This window comes from Empidonax traillii, unplaced genomic scaffold (assembly GCF_003031625.1).
Source record: "Empidonax traillii isolate 1590-97213 ecotype Southwest subspecies unplaced genomic scaffold, ASM303162v1 scaffold680:size346369, whole genome shotgun sequence".
Classification (NCBI taxonomy): domain Eukaryota; kingdom Metazoa; phylum Chordata; class Aves; order Passeriformes; family Tyrannidae; genus Empidonax; species Empidonax traillii.
In genome coordinates, this window is record NW_020955873.1 from 171,243 (window position 1) to 182,632 (window position 11,390).

Consider the following 11,390-nt stretch of genomic DNA (forward strand, 5'->3'; position numbering starts at 1 on the left):
ATAATTTTTGGTGTCAGTCTGGTAGTGCAGCACTGGAAGATGAACTGCTGGTCTTAAGGTCCTGAGGTACTGCTACAACAGGCATGTCTACAGCCAGAATAATCCTGCAGAATAGCCCTGGATGATTATTCAGGGCACAGTGCCACACCATTGCAAGTACACTAATTCTGCACCTGGAGCACTTGTTTTGTGTTTGTTCCAGTATCTCGACACAGGGAGGGAGGAATTGGCCAGTGGAGGCATAACCAACAAGGCCCCTGGACTTCTCCTCCTGAGGCCTTGCAGGGAGACAGGAGTGGCTGTGATAACTGTCCCTCAGCAGGGCTTGGCTCCTCCAGCATCCCCAAACTACCACAGAAGGGCTCTAAGCTCTTCCAGCTCTCAGTTCCCTAAAGAGGGTGGAGAAAAAGAGGGAAAATAAATGAAAGGCTAAGGAGAAGAGGGAACAAAACCGTGCTCTGAGATGAAAGCTTTCTGCCATCGGCGATGGAATCTCTCCAGCCCAGCCTGGCAGCTGTTGAGGAGCAGTGTTTGTGGGAGACAGAGATAGATAGAGAGATGGTCAGATAGCAGGGTTTGGGGTATTCTTTTGCTGGAAAGATTTTCAGCTTGTTTTGCAGTCCCTGATGTGAAGGGGATTTGAGTCCAGAGAGGACAGAGAAGAACTGAGAGGCTGTGGCAGGAGGAGTCAGGTTGAAGCCATTCGCGCTGCTGGAAGGCTGTTTGGAGAATCCTTTTACTTTGGACTGTTTGTCTCCAGCTCTTATCTAGTGCTTGTTCTTCTCGTGTTTCTCCTGCTGTGCCAGTGTCCATGGGCTTCCCCAGGATGCCTGTGGTTCCCTGTATTTTTCTGCATGGAAGGACATCCTGCCCTTTAGGTCTGAGGGATGGTTGCACTGCTGCACCCCAAATCAATGCACCACAGGCTCCAGCTGAGCATAGAGTAGTGCACAGCAGGTCAGATCAAGAGGGGAGGTGGGAGGAGGAGTTAAAAAGAAGGTCAAATGGAAGCAAGGGTGAGACAAGAAAGAGGATTTCAGAAGAACAACCTCTTTTCTTCTCAGGTTCTTTTGAAAGCCCCAGTGCCTGCAAACCTGATTCTGGCTATTTTAACTATCTTAGATTTTCCCCCCTGCAGCAAGGGCAGGGGGCCAGCAACCTCCACCCCAGCCCTGCTTTTGCCAGCAGAAGTTATTATTATTTTTTTGTTCCCTGACAACAGTGCGGTGGTAATTTTGCTGCTCCTGTTCCAACACGACCAGCTTTCCTCTCTCCCCTTTCCAGGCAGCAAGCGGGAGAATTGCAACCAATCCTTTCCCATTGCTGTGTGTACAACAGGCTGCTGGAGCAGAGTTTGTGCCTGACTATATGCAGGCAACAGAAGGGACTGTTTCTGGTCCTTTATGTGGATGCAGAGCTTGGCTAATTGGCCAAGTGCAATTAAGACCTTTGACAGTTTTGTTCAGTCTCTGTAGGACTCAGCAGAAACCTTCAGGGCCTCGTGCAAGAACACAAGTAAGGGACACCCACTCCATCACAAGTCCCATGGGACAGGCTGGCTGGGGTTTTCCAGCAGGGCAGGGTGCTGATAACTCAGGCATGTGCTCATGCAAAACACTCATTAAATCTGAATGTGCACTTCCCTCGTCCTTGTAGGGGACAGCAGAAAGAACCAAGGAACTGTTTCCCCAGGCCACAAAAGCTGATGGCTCTTCCCCTTTAATAACAGCTTCCACTTCCATTTTAGCCCTCTGGCCTCCCAGGGTGTATAACCAGGTAGCAACAAATGAAAGCAAGTGTTAATTCCGGCAGGCTTCTCTCAAGGACCACATCCAACCTCTGTCTCAGTGGCCATGGGAACACTGCTGGCAGTTTGTGCATCTGGGCATTGCACAGCACCATGACTCCAAACAGGAATTAGAGTGATTAACTCACAAGGGCTTTGTGTTCTCAAGGCACAGTCGTAACTGACTCCAGAGGGGAAAAGTGGGAATCGTGGATGGGCAGGGTAAGGGACAGAGGGAGTTTGCCTGGGGTCAGGAGGAGAAGCCACCTTGTGGTTCAGCAGATGTGAAGCTAAACCAAAAAATTCCATCTGGTGAGGCTCCCAGCTGGGATACAGTACAGGTAGGTATGTGATAGAGAACAGAGTCAGCTCCTACTCCCCAAGAGATCTGAGCATCTTCAGTGGTACAGCCAGTCAGGAGAGTCATTAAATTCCAGTTCATCTGCTTTCACTACAGTCCTCCTTCTCCAGCTCTAGAAAGCTCAGCTGCGATCCTGTTTTCTTTCAGGTTTTTTTCATTATGTCATGAAAGAATTCCAGGGTGTGGCCAGGCAAATCCAAATAGTCACTTCAGAGCGGCTAAATTCCCCTCCATCAGCTGGCATGCAGTAAGCCAGTGCAAACAAGGTGTTAATCTGTTGCAATTGGATTTTGCAATCTGATAGACTAGAAATGTTCCCTGTGTGCACACAGGTGTCAGATGGCTCCACTGTCAATATCTGTGTGTTCTGTGGGCTTGTTAGGCCAAAATTATGAAGCATCCCGTGAGGTAGCTGGAGCTTTAGGCTTTGCTCCCCCACCCCAGCCAACCTATTGGCAGTGAAGACGGGAGCATCAGAGATCCCAGTGAACTCCTACTGCAATTCCTTTTTCAGACCTTCATTTCCATGAGTTCTGCTGCTAATGGAGCCCTACAGCCTCCCAAAAACCTGGGAGAGGTTGAAAAGCTTCTCAGCCAGTGGGCTCTTAGACCACTTCTGAGTCCTCTTCACCTGCCAAGGTGTTGAAAGGATGATTAGGAGAAGAAAAAATCCCTCTGACATACAAGCAAAGAGAGTTTTTTGAACCATCTTGTCATAATCCATTAAGGAGTGTTGATTTATGATTGTAAAGGCATCAAGTAAATGTTTAGCGCAGTGGCTGGTGCCAAATGTGAATAATCCCAGAGAACAAGTGGAAACAGTGAACAGTAGTCTTCTTCCAAGCAGCTGCTCCTTACTCCCTCCTTCCACTGCCTGGTGTTTCCTGCAGCCATTTGAAATTTATTATAGCCACAGTTCCTCCCTCCTGCATCTATCCTATTCCCTGTGGTTAAACTACTGTGTATTTTTCAGAAATCCCTCAAATCTTGCAATTGTTAGGGGATTCATCCTGTCTCTCAGCAAGGCTTAAACCATACACCAACATTATTATCGACTGTGTACCTTCTATTTAGCCTGAATGCATTTGTTCTAGCAGTGCAGTAGCGGGTATTTCCCAAGGCAGAAGACAAACTTTTGTCAAAACACTGTAAATTACAAAGAGCAAGGTTCAGCACAGGGAAAACAGGAGTCCAGACTTGTTAAGAGGCCAGACTTGTGCCAGCACATGCAGAATGTTTCTTACTTAGAGGCATAAGAAAAGTTTTGTTTTCGTGGTCCTGCCGCCTTTCTCACCTAATGCCTTGCCAACCCTCAACTGATGCAGGCATCTGGTAGGTGTTCCCCCTTCTCCCTGGTCTCTGTGATCAGAGAGCAGGAGCAACACCTGCACCAAGGCAGGGGACAGCTTTACCTCTGGGAGTATTCATCTTTCTCCTCCTGATCACAAAGGACAGGTGGGCAGGCTGATTTTGGGCACTCGGGGATCTGATCAGCCCTGGCTTTTCTTGCATGCTGAGTCTTGGAGCTCAAAGGGTTTCTTTCTTGGCAGGTCTGATTTCTACAACTTCACGGCAGCTGGATCGAGAATACAAGGCTGAACATATCCTAGAGGTGGGTAATGATGATTGTAATTAGCTTTATTTACCTACAAGTGTATTAAGTCCTCAAAGAGCTTTCCTTGCAAGTTGGAGCACAGAGAAAGAATCTCATCCCATCAGCTCCCAACTGCTGGGAAACTTAATTAAACGGTGTGTGTTGCCCTAAGAGACAGCTGCAGCAGTACTGCGGGGTTTGTTATTTTCTTGCTGAAGACTGAAGCAAAAGTCCTGTTCTGGAAGCTGTGGGAATGCAGGAAGAGGACTGGAACTGTCCTCTAGCAGGATGAATAGTAAGTTACGGGGGAAAGAGCAAGCCAGAGAAATCCACCCTCATTTATCTCATTGTATCAGAATTGCTGTGTAGCTTTGGTCACTGGCCTCCATCCTCAGCTGCTCCAGGCTATGTGTGTTCCCACTAGCAGAATCTGGAGGTGTTTCAGTCTGTCAGGGTGATAGAGGGATAATACGTTTCTCTGATGGAGGATAATGCATTTCTCTCTGCAATACAACATGCTGGGAGCGTGCACAGGCACAGCAGAGTGAGGAAGAGTGATAACTTGCCAAGGCATGGCGATACAAACATTTTCAGCCTAGTGATCCCTAATGACAAACCTGACCCACTGCCCAGAGCAGCTGCAGGCAGGAGCCCTGCAAACTTATCTCCTTGTGCATGGACAAGCCTTGCACAGTGCCAGCTGCAGCCACCGAGTTTTACCCTGCAGAGAGGAGCAGAACCTCTGAAAATGTTGGGGTACCAATGCAGACCCACACAAACCCCCTAGCTGAGTTGTTGCCCGTCAGGATGAAGGCTGGCTCACATTCTAGGTCACATCAGGGAGCTCTGTCACCTACTCCCTTTGCTTGCTGACAGGTGGCTGTTTCTGACAATGGAGAGCCAGCCCTGAAGTCCACCAGCAGAGTTGTGATACAAGTCCTGGATGCCAATGACAATCCTCCCAGTTTCCCCCACAAGCTCTTCATGGTGCAGCTCCCTGAGAGAGAGGCCTCAGAGACACCACTGCCGGTCTACAGGCTGATTGCTTCGGACCAGGACCAGGGCCAGAACAGCCAGATCACCTACACCATCGAGGAGGAGGAGGAGGGGGTATTCACCATCAACCCCACCACCGGCACAGTCTTCTCCAGGAAAGCTTTCCCTGCCTCTGAATACAACATACTCACGGTGAGAGGGGAGGGAAACGGAGATGGTGGGAAGAGGTGGGTGGAGAGGGAAAGAGGGAAAAGGGTGCAGAAACAGAAAATACAGAAAAGCAAAAGAGAGAGAGAAAATGCAGCAGTGGGAAGACAGCTTGAATGAGGCAAATGGGTTACAGGGAGAGAAACTGAGAGGGAATGATGGGAAATGCAGAAGGTAGGAAGCTATAAAAAATGGTCAATAAATTTAAAATTAACTGTCCAACTAGAGTCCAACTCTCAGAGATGATCCCGTATGGATGTGGACCCAAACCTGAACAGTCTTTGGGTTTCATCATGTCTTTGACAGTCTGATCAGGCCATGGGGCTTAAAGATTAAAAGCTCTCCCACAGTCTTCAGGTCCTTGCAGCAAGGCTTGTCATCCAAGTCTCTGCTGTGGATAGAGCTTGGCAGATTTACTTGACGGTCAAGGGGAATTTGGGTTGCACGGCTCTACCTTGGAAGCAGCCAGAGCACAGACCACTGGCTCAGGAATTGTTTTGTGGGATTTTGGGAACACTCGGACCTGAAACTCCTGGTGAGTGGGAGAAGAAGTTTCCCGTGGGGCTCCCATGGACTACACCAACCTTCTCCCTGACTGCATGTGCGTTTCCCGGCAGGTCAAGGCGACGGACGGCGGCAGCCCACCGCTCTCCTCCCACGTGCGGCTTCACATCAGCTGGGTCGCCCGGCCCGGCCCCTCCTCGGAGCTGCTGGCTTTTGATGAACCCCATTTCAACTTCGCCGTGATGGAAACAGATCCCGTAAACCATATGGTGGGAGTGATCAGCGTTGAGATGGGCCCCAGCCAAGTGTGGTTTAATATCACGGGTGAGACGCGGGAACTGCAGCGGGGCAGCGGTGTCTGGGAGCGTTTGCCCCGGCTCCCTCGGCTTTCAGCGCTCGCATGCCCGAGTTAATGACGTTGTTTGCTTTAGGTGTAGGTGAGCTACAGGGAGAGCTTTCTCACAGGCACCAGAATGCTTAAACAGCCATAGACAAAGCTGCCCGTCCAAGGGCTCCGGTGCCAAGTGCAATTACTTAACACACTTCTTTAGTGGCGTTCTGGAACTTGCCAGTGTTTGAGGTGTTCTCTGATGTCGCGTGAGGAGCCTGCCAGTCCCAGCTCCTCCTGGGAATTGAGTGACACTGTTGATTTTGCTAAAGCTACCTGTGAGGATCCAGTGTCTGGCTGGGTGTTCCAGACAACCCCAGTCTTTCCCTCCATGCTGAGTTTTGAGCAAGTAGCAGAGAGGGAAGAATTCCCCAAAGACCTGGTCTGCCCCAACTGGTGGGTCTCTCCCTTCCACCTCACCTAAGTCAGGGATGACTTAGATATGAAACATGAAGCTCCAGGGCCTCCTCTAAGACACACAATGGCAGAGGGGACGTGGGCTGTCACCCCAGGGGACTCAGCAGGCGGTGTGTGAGCAGAACTGGTCCTACCAATGAGGGCCAATTTCACTCATGTAATTTGGTGTTTTGAAGTGGTGCCCCAATCTGCCTTTCACAGCCTTTCCCTGGCACTGCCTGCAGGGCCTGCCCTCGTCAGACAAAGCCTTAGTTGGGTGACTGAAATAGTTTTTCCCGTTACTGTGTTAGGGCAGGGATAATGGTGTATAGATACAATTAAGCAACGAGATACAATGCTACAGGGATCAGACAACATCAGTGAAAAGTTTATCTGTCATTATTAGTGTCTGCTTGGGTTTGCAGAATTAACAGTGTATTCCTCGGAATGTTCTCCCATCGTCTCCCAGCTGAGTGCTGGAGCATGGCTTGACCTCATTTTTGTCAGTTCCCAGTGCACCAAGTGCTGCTCAAGGCTCTCTTGGTTTCTGTACTGGTGGGAAAGGACAGTATTTCATTTTCCCTGCTAGGAAAGGAAAGCATCGCAGTACCTGGCAACCAAACGGGTGATGCAGAGCAACAAGAGCCCTCAACACCTCATTCAAAATCTCTCCCAGTCCTCAAAGACTTAATCACTGGGATTGATGGTCTGCAAAACTCTGGCAATGCAACAACTTTTCTTCATCTCTTTCCTTTCCTTGGCTGCTTCTTTCCATCTGGCACTGTGCACAGTGAGCTCTTCTCTCTTTTCTCATGGAAAGGCATCTGTGGGTCTCTCTTCCTCTATCTCTGCTTCTTCCTGTCTCCTTCCCAGCAGGAAAGCAGTGGTCCAGATGGCTAGTGACCACTGCATTCCTCCAGCAAGGGAAGATACATAATTTAACAGCCAGTGAAGATTTTGCCAGCTACTAAGAGAGTAAAGCAGAATCCAGAGCATCCACTAGCCAGGAAGGGAGAAGACCTGGGATAAATGGCAGAAAGCTTTGAACCTCTCTGTATCTCAGAACAGAGTAGCAATGCTTCACATGCAATGGAAGCCCAACAGGCTGCCAGCAAGTGAGGCATGAGAAAGGAGCTGCCATGCCAGGGCTGAACAGCAGTAGGGTGAGGGACAGCCTTCTGCTGCTGAGCTGCTCAGGCCTGCAGTTCCCAGCACTGCACAGCCATCTGGGTTGGAGGCACCAGGCTCTGCTCACCCTGGAAGCACCGTCTGCCTCTCCAACTGTTCCAATACTGGGCTTCTTCAGGGAGCTCACAGGCTCCCAGCCACAGCAATGAAGACCATCACTGACGTGCCCACAGTGTGACCATGAATTGGAAGCCAGCAAGAGCACTGTTCTGCCCAGCAGGTCCCTGGTCCATGCTAAACCAGTGATGCTGCGTAGCTGGAGACCTTATGCAAATGAATTAATGCTCAAATTTGCCTGTTGCCAACCTAACCAGGACATCGTATGCATAAGTGCATCCTTTCCTCTTCTCATTTTTTCTGATTCCACTCACCTTACGTTTCTACTCCTTTGTCACCATCTGTGACAACCTCTTTGTCCAGCTTCTCCTTGTCCTCACTATCTCCTATGTCCATCTATCGCATGTTGTATTAAGTTTCTGGATTTGGGAGAAACCTCCCCTATAGCAGTGTCCTCAATCCAGCCATGGCCAAAAAGGTCCAGCGAGAGCGAGTCCCTGCACAGCCCCCTTCAAGGCATGTTGCATGGTATTCACTTATTTGTGGCTGGGCATGAGCTCCTTGTGTGATTCGTGTAGGGTCACATCCTCGTCCTTTAGGTCTCCAGCAGCTCCTGGAATCCCTTCCCCTGCAGAGGCCGCCAGCACCTGGAGCTTGCTCCAGACAGAAAGCTGACTTCTAACTGCCCTCCTCTTTCCTTTTTTCATTTCTCCCTTATCCTAGGTGGTGATGATGACATGGATTTTGACATTGAAAAGAGTACAGGCAGCATGGTCATTGCAAGACCCCTTGATGCAAGGAAGAAGTCAAGCTATAACCTGACAGTAGAAGTCACTGATGGGTCCAGTACAATCAAAACTCAGGTAATGTTTTTCTCTTTGGTTGACACCCCACTGAGAGGGAGTACATGCCAAAGGGAATCTTTCTTCTGAGTCTGACGAGCTCTGGATCAGGTGCAAGGCACAAGAATCTCCTTACACTGTGGTTTTACATTGCACAGTGACCCAAGTCTTTCCTAATACCAACCTAAGATTGTTTTTATGTTCTTGGAAACACAGCTGGTCTAGGATAGCCTGGGTCTTTCCTGCTGACCACAGCCAGCACACGAGGACACGTTTACACCACCAGCCAGGCTGGAGTGGCAATTCACACACTCAGACCTCAGCTTGCTCTCAGCTGCTCAGTCTGAACTAGTAACATGTCTGGGACAACATGTTAAGACATAAGGGAAATGTGTACGCAGTTAGATCAGGCTTGGGTCCATGGTCCCATGTCAAGGGGTGTTCCTGGGACTTGTGAGCCAAAGTAAAGGCAGCACAGATGCATTTGCAAGAGGTGAGGTCAGGCCCAGGGAGTGAGTGGGGCAGCTGAAGAGATGCTGTGTCCTTTGAGAAAGGAAGTGCTGATGAAAGGAGGCACTTTGCTCTCAGCCATGTCCCTGAGCCCCAGTTAAAGTAATGAGATTTGCCCATTTTTACCTGCCCCAAGGAGGGATGTTCAGGCCTTCATCTTCCACCAACCGTTCTCTCCACACATAAGCAGCAGCCAAAATTCCAGCCCTCACTGCACAGGAAGACCTAGAATGTGAATCACCTGTCAGTGAGGCTTATCATGGGAAATTCACTGCAGGGGATGATGAGTGAGGAACACTGTCATTCCTGTGAAATGCTAACGGATGGCCACTTATCTCAACTATCTTCAGGTATTGCTCCAAATAAACAAACAGAGCCCCACCTTGCCTGGTGTGCATTCCCTGCCACCTTGCATCTCATCCCTACGTTTATTTTGGCACTCAAGGCCGCTAGCAGATGTCAAGAAACCTGCTCGTGCAAAACCCCAGTGGCATGCTCGGGTTTGCTACAGGAAGCAAATTATTACACTTGGTTGGGACTTCCTAAGATGCAGGGAGCACATCAGTAGGGGGGGTCAGGGACGTCAGGGTAGGAGGCTAAACAGAAAATCCTGTGCCTTTGCCAGCAGGATTCAGGCAGCCATTCACAGGGGGGTGCTGCTGACTGCACAGGGGAAGACTTGGCTAAAAAACGTAGAACACAAATTTTGCTTCTCCACATGCATGAGGTAGGCCAGCCCTCCCTCCTTTTACCAAACATCCCCCTTCTGTCATCTTTCTGGTGTGCAGTTAATGGGGGTTGCTGTGGAGGCACCGGCCAGCAGAGCTGGCACCGTGGCTGAGCCACTGCTGCTCCTCATGGCAAGCTGTGACAGTTTCCCCATGTGCCAAGTGCAGGCACGTTCAGTCTGAGTGGCTTGCCAGATTGGAGATATAAAAAGCAATGAGGGGAAGCAAACTGGAAAACACGAAGGGAAGGCACAGCAGGAGTTCTTTGGAGGAGAAGGACAAAAGGGTTCCCAGTCACCATGGATGGCAAAGCCCCAAGAGCTGGAAAGCTGTGACGGTTACAGGACTCAGAGAATGGCTACACCCAAGAGGGATTGGTAGCTTAGATTTTACATGGCTGCTGCTGTGTTTTTGCTGCTCTCACTGTGCTGTTTCCCACACAGGCGTTTATCCACGTGATTGACATCAACCAGCACCGTCCCCAGTTCCTGGAAAGCCATTATGAGGAGGGGATTCCTGAAGATACCCCCCCGGGGAGAGAAATCCTTCGAGTCAGTGCAACAGACAAGGACAAAGGAAAGGGGCTCATCTACACCATCCATGGCAGCGTGGACCCCAAAAGCACAAGGCTTTTCCAGCTGGATCCAAGCAGCGGAGTCCTCACAACAGCAGAAGGCTTCAGCTCCCAGCCCATGCCTCAGCACACCCTCACAGTGATGGTGAGTCCTGACCAAGCCCTGCTGAGTCCACCAGCTTGGCTGGGAAATATGGGTCACTGGAGAAATTAAAACCGGTTCTAGTCTTTGAGGGAGGATTTGTCCAGAACAATAAGGAAGAGGAAAGCAGGGTGTTAACCTTTACTATATGGCTAAATCTAGGTAACACCCTCCTCTTCTCTAACCACCTGCCAATTTCACTGGAAGGCCACTGGATTCTTATAAGAGAAAACACTGTGAATTGTTGTTAATGTTTGTTTTCAAGTTCAGGGCTGAGCTTTGGTGCTGAAACTTAGAGGCTCATTCCCACCCAAGGGGTTAGGACCACTGCAAAACACCCACCCGTGTAGGAGTCCTGATGAGTTGCTTGGAAGCTGGTGCAGGCAAGGCTGCCTTCTCCCCGAGTGTGACTGTGCCTGCTCTTCCTCTGTCGTTCAGGTGCGAGACCAGGAGGTCCCCATCAAGCGGAACTTCGTTCGAGTCATCGTCCGTGTGGAGAGCTGCAACCTCCACCCTCCGCAGTTCAGCAGCATCCACTATGAAGCAGAAGTGCTGGACTCAGCAGTGGTGGGCACAGAGGTTATACAAGTCAGAGCCCTTGATCAGGACCAAGGAGCTAATGCTGAAATCCACTACTCCCTTCAGGCAGGTGAGAGCCCTGCAACAGGACAGTTTAGGCTTTGATCACGCCTGTATTTCCATGCTCCAACTGGTGGCCACTTGACCAGCTTTCTGTAGCTGTTGCAAAGACCAGTAAATGGCTGCACAGTTTCAAAATTTGATTTTCTTTCTATTCAGAGAAAATCTAGAGTGGGCAGGTAGTTTCCATGTTATGGAATATTAGCATCCTTTTTTAAGAAGACAGCCTAATGTTGAGTCACTGGCCTAAAAAAAAAAAAAAAGTGACTGGATGAGTTAGGACAACCTAAAATCTGCTCCTTTTGTCCATGGGAACTGAGGGAGGGATCCCTGTTCAGTTTTTAGGCAAAAGTACTCCAATCCCCACAACAGTCATCATCAGTTCCATCATATCTACTAAGAAATACATCTTCAAAGAACAGTGAGCACCCTCTCAGCATTGGCTGTTGGTGGTTTTGGGTCGTGCAAGTTCAGTGGG

The 11,390-nt window shown here is 49.7% G+C and overlaps 1 protein-coding gene and 1 long non-coding RNA gene across 2 annotated transcripts in view; one reads left to right on the top strand and one right to left on the bottom strand.

Moving 5' to 3' along the window:
• Positions 1-10,726, bottom strand: part of LOC114065598 — a 55,213-nt gene extending 44,487 nt beyond the window's left edge. The window contains exons 1-2 of the long non-coding RNA XR_003573007.1: positions 10,616-10,726; positions 8,956-9,054 (exon numbers count right to left, since the gene is read on the bottom strand). This is a non-coding gene — a long non-coding RNA (uncharacterized LOC114065598). The remainder of the gene's footprint in view (positions 1-8,955; positions 9,055-10,615) is intronic.
• Positions 1-11,390, top strand: part of FAT2 (FAT atypical cadherin 2) — a 54,827-nt gene that overhangs the window by 17,513 nt on the left and 25,924 nt on the right. The window contains exons 4-9 of the mRNA XM_027899636.1: positions 3,698-3,759; positions 4,618-4,929; positions 5,562-5,772; positions 8,201-8,340; positions 10,001-10,276; positions 10,712-10,922. Of these exons, the coding sequence (XP_027755437.1) occupies positions 3,698-3,759; positions 4,618-4,929; positions 5,562-5,772; positions 8,201-8,340; positions 10,001-10,276; positions 10,712-10,922 (1,212 nt within the window). The remainder of the gene's footprint in view (positions 1-3,697; positions 3,760-4,617; positions 4,930-5,561; positions 5,773-8,200; positions 8,341-10,000; positions 10,277-10,711; positions 10,923-11,390) is intronic.